We start from the raw sequence: 4,388 nt of genomic DNA, 5'->3' as shown, positions 1-4,388 counted from the left end.
ATTTTCACGATGGCGCTCTGACGATGAACTGCTTGTTTCCTAGTTGTTTCCAGTATGAACTTGAGGATGTTTTCTAGGACGCCTGGGCATTGAAGTGCCTTCTCCAGCAGGGTTGACTGCTCGAACATCCCTCTGGTCTCCAGGCTTTTCTGACTCTCTGTCACGTGTTGATCTTCAGCTTCGGGTTACCACCATGATTGCAGAGAAAGTTCTAGGATGAAAAAGTTGCAAGCCTAATGCACAAATCTGTTGGCGCGATTTTTCGACAACTGTGAATTAAAAAATTCGAGAAATGGAAATTAAGCTTTATCTAAGCAATATAATAATAAGAAGAACACCAAAAACTTTACGTGGTTTAGTGGTTAAAATCCATGTAGTCCGCGAGTCTTTGTTATAATCTGTTTATCTCTTAAGAAACTGTTTATGACAATTTCAGCAGAACTTTAGCATACAAGATTTCAATCCCTTGTTCTGTCCATTTTCCCTCATTTACAGGAGTTCATTGGACAGATTTGAGAGTCGTTTGACATATTTGTAACGTACAGTTTTGAGTTATTTCTCAAACATACAATTGAATACACTTACAGACATAAATTGCTTGGTGTTATAAGTTCACTAGGCAGGGGTTACAAGACAATAATTAATAACGTCATCGAGTTTTCAGGAATTCAATTCTGTGCTTTCCACGCATCAGCAGCGAGCTGAATACATGATGCACGATCTAGAGTTTTCTAGACTTTCGCTGACTCGAACATTAAGATGCTTGAGCTACTTGTCATGCGACCTAAAGATGCGCTAGGCGATCTCCTTATTAGGTCGAATAGGTTTTAACTCGAGCTACTAGTTTCAGGAACCTGTTTTCTCAAAGCTATGAATAACGTTTTTAAATGCTTGACATCAATCCTACAAACAAGACACGTCAACTCGTTATTTTCGAGTACAACAAAACATCTACGTCCCTCAAAATCATTGCGAAAAGCCATTAAAAAGTGCACCAATTGTTGTTGCTCTCTGCGAGCAATATAATGATCAAATGCATTTAATTCATCTAATTCAGTAAGAGTCATCTGATCCCAAAGGTCTATCATTAGATCCGTAGCATAATAAAATTCTTGAACACTCAAATTATTTTTCTGAAGAGCTTGTATGTCATTTTCTAATTGATACTACTTCACAAGATTTGATTGTGTCTAATCTCTGTAGATGATCCCAAACATTCTTTGCTATCTCATACTTTGCTAATTGCGTACTTATGGAATGCTCAACAAAATTGTTAATCCAAGTAATAATTTTTGCGTTGTTTATTTCCCAAGTATTAATCAAAGTAGCATATTTATCACCTGTTTTCTTAGGTTTCATAAAAGTTCCACTAACGTATCCCAAAATCTTTTTACCCTTAAAAAAATTTATCATTATATAACTCCAATACTAATAATTTTTTCCATACAACCTCGTACTCACATGCTGAAGTGAATCATCTTTTTCCATAGCCATAATCAAAAACAAAGAAAACTATAATGCAAAAGAAAATAGATACAAATTACCAGAGTGCAAAAACTGACCAAGTGCCAAACGAATGAAAAACTTGACCTTATTTCGACTTCACTGGTCAAAATACTTTCCCACATAAAACCTGCCTTGATACCATGATAAACAATCTAAAAAAACAAAATACCATAGATGAAAAGAGAAACAGATGGGACGAATCGTGGAATTCTTATTAATGACATGTTATGATTCAGAAAAGAACACAAACCATAAACATAAAAACTATTTATATATCAAAATAAAGAATGCTGACGACTATTATACCCTTGAGAATTGAAAGTTTTGATAATTACCCAGACAATGTTGCCACTATTTTAAGCCGTATCGAATACAACCAGTCCCTCACCATGGCAAGTCATACATAGTTCTCAATCTTATCATAAAGCTTCATCAATCAGACTAAGTTCAAATAAAAGAATCGTTTAAAGTATAAAAAGAAAATTACAAACGACACAGCCAATAAAATAAGCACAAGAATTCTCAATCTGTAAGCACAGAGTACTTGTTTCATATAAATTTTACACACCACAAGTGTTGAAGAGTTTTCCTGGTTAGAATGCCCACATGGTGAAAATGAAGAAAAGCTGAAAATAGAATGTAATCAAAGAAGGAGAAAGACCTAAATATGACAAAGAATTACAACATGCTGGTCAAAAAGGAAAAAAAATGGAAAAGGAAAATACATCTACAGGCTACAGAAGCACAATTAGAATATCTTGTTGTATTGACCAGTGAGAGAATCCTTGAGATTTGAGTATAGACCATAGAGTGAATACTGGCGAAGGTTCTCAACTTCATACCAAGAATTAAGAGTAGAAAGGTGCTTATCTGTGCCGGAGAATGCCAATTGTATTCCAAGACTACAATCTACAGTGCCTTGATGGTTTTTACAGCTGTTTGTTTTAATAGCACAATCCTGCTTATTGAGGCAGACAAAGTTGGAATTCCCTGAGCATTTGGAACAACCGTCTCTTTTCCAATACAAGTTTTGAAGCCTGCCCTTCGTAAACTCAAGCACCTACATACATTGGACAAAATTCATTAGATTCTTAAGGTAACAATGAAAGTGAAACTAATATTAGCAGCAGACTGGAGTGGAGTCCAAAGTCGTTAGTTCTTACAAGAGTAAAGCTGGTCACAGTATAGGTACCGTTCGCGACAAAAGCCGGGGGGGACCTTGCAGCATATTTTCGACCAGCAAACGCAACCATGTAGCCACCATAGTTATCCTGTAACAAACAAATGATTAAAAAGACTCCGAACCATAAGCAAGTATAAAATGGCAATTGACACACATTTAACAAGAACTTGTGACGCATACCAAAAGTTCATAAATTTACTAAAGAACAAAAAGCAAATAGCCAACCAATCATGGAAAATGGATGAAAAGTTGTTTTCTCCATAGATTTATCAAGACTGACAGAGAAGTTTTAAAAAAGACTCATCAACCCCACAATGAACTAATTGATAAAAATACCAGTAAGACGACCACTCAAATGCACCAATGATTATTGAGCACCAAGTAAATGCCATCATTTTCGTTGGGCTACTAGTGTACTTAGCAAAGCTACGAAGAGCAACTAAAAGGGAAAAATTAGATAATAACAAACTGAACTCCAAGGGAGGAAATGGCTTATTCATGGAACATTTTAGCCAAATACCACTTCAAAACTGTGTTAAAAAATGGACTCCGCTATCTTCTCTTCTGGGTAAATCAATACCCATGGATTAATCAAACTCACCAAAGACAAACAAATCTACAAAGACAAAAAATTTAAAGTCTCTGCACTCAAGAATCCATAACATAGTTCAACCTTTATCAACCAAACCCTAATCCTCATCGTACTATACAAACTAAGAGGAAAAAACATCTAGCTAATTGGAAAAGGCCCTAATTTCGATTATAATTTTTCTACTTTCACAAGTGAACCATCAAGGACAAAGACTTTACAGTTCAGAAGAATCCTACAGCCAAGTCTAATTCAAAATTAGGATAACTGAAAGCTTCAAACCATAGGAAATACAACTCTTACAGAGTCGAATAGAAATTATGAAGAGCTAACCGGAGAAAAGGAAGCAGCGTTGATGGTAAGGAGAGAGATCTCGTCGACCTTGGGCCTGAAGACGGCGATCTGAGCATTGTTGGAAGAGAGGCTGAGTCTTCGGTCGCAAGGAGACAACTGAGATTTGTTTGCAGTGCCAAAGGAGTTCGACGACGCAAAAGCGATTCCAAAGGTGAAACCGTCGGAGATCTGAACCTTAGTGTCCGTGCACGGAGAGAAGACATGGTTCGTGTCGCTAGCTGTAATTAACCCTAGAATCATCAACGCCGTCGTTACCAAAATCGAAAGAGACGCCATGATTGATTCAGAATTTCAGAGAACTCTCCGGCTCTGTTTTTAGTACTTTGATTCTCTTAGTATTTGTGGTGTGATCTACACCGTTGAAACTGTGAGAAATTCCAGGGCCTTCACAGTACAGATTAGGCAGTGTCAGATGAAATCAACCAATTTTCAAACTGGGCTTTTATTTCAATAGTATTTCGGGCTCTAGCCACCTCGAGAATTTCTATATACAAGTTTGGGAATTAAAAAAAAAAAAAAAGAGAACTTAACATAAATATGGAAAAATTAACTAAACTATGGACAAAAAAAATAATTAAACCAAATATGTTAATACACGCTTAACACAAAATATAAAATATAGAATTCTCATAACATTTCTAAATTTCTTATAAACTGTCGACTACAAGATTCCAATCAAGAAACCAAGTCACCGATCATTAACTCTCACTTCTCCGGCTATTGCAATTCGTCCTCCTTTGTTTCCGATCGTAACAT

At 36.2% G+C, this 4,388-nt stretch overlaps 1 protein-coding gene across 1 annotated transcript; it reads right to left on the bottom strand.

Moving 5' to 3' along the window:
- Positions 1-1,934: 1,934 nt before the first annotated feature.
- On the bottom strand, positions 1,935-4,082 carry LOC133823568 (uncharacterized). Its single transcript, XM_062256404.1, has 3 exons — positions 3,612-4,082; positions 2,670-2,777; positions 1,935-2,566 (listed from the first exon to the last, which is right to left on the bottom strand). Exons 1-3 carry the CDS (start codon positions 3,906-3,908, stop codon positions 2,255-2,257), a joined length of 717 nt encoding a protein of 238 aa, XP_062112388.1. The 5' UTR covers positions 3,909-4,082; the 3' UTR covers positions 1,935-2,254.
- Between the last annotated feature and the right edge of the window lie 306 nt (positions 4,083-4,388).

The sequence above is a fragment of the Humulus lupulus genome, chromosome 3 (assembly GCF_963169125.1).
Source record: "Humulus lupulus chromosome 3, drHumLupu1.1, whole genome shotgun sequence".
NCBI lineage: Eukaryota > Viridiplantae > Streptophyta > Magnoliopsida > Rosales > Cannabaceae > Humulus > Humulus lupulus.
This window is presented reverse-complemented; position numbering and strand designations above follow the sequence as displayed.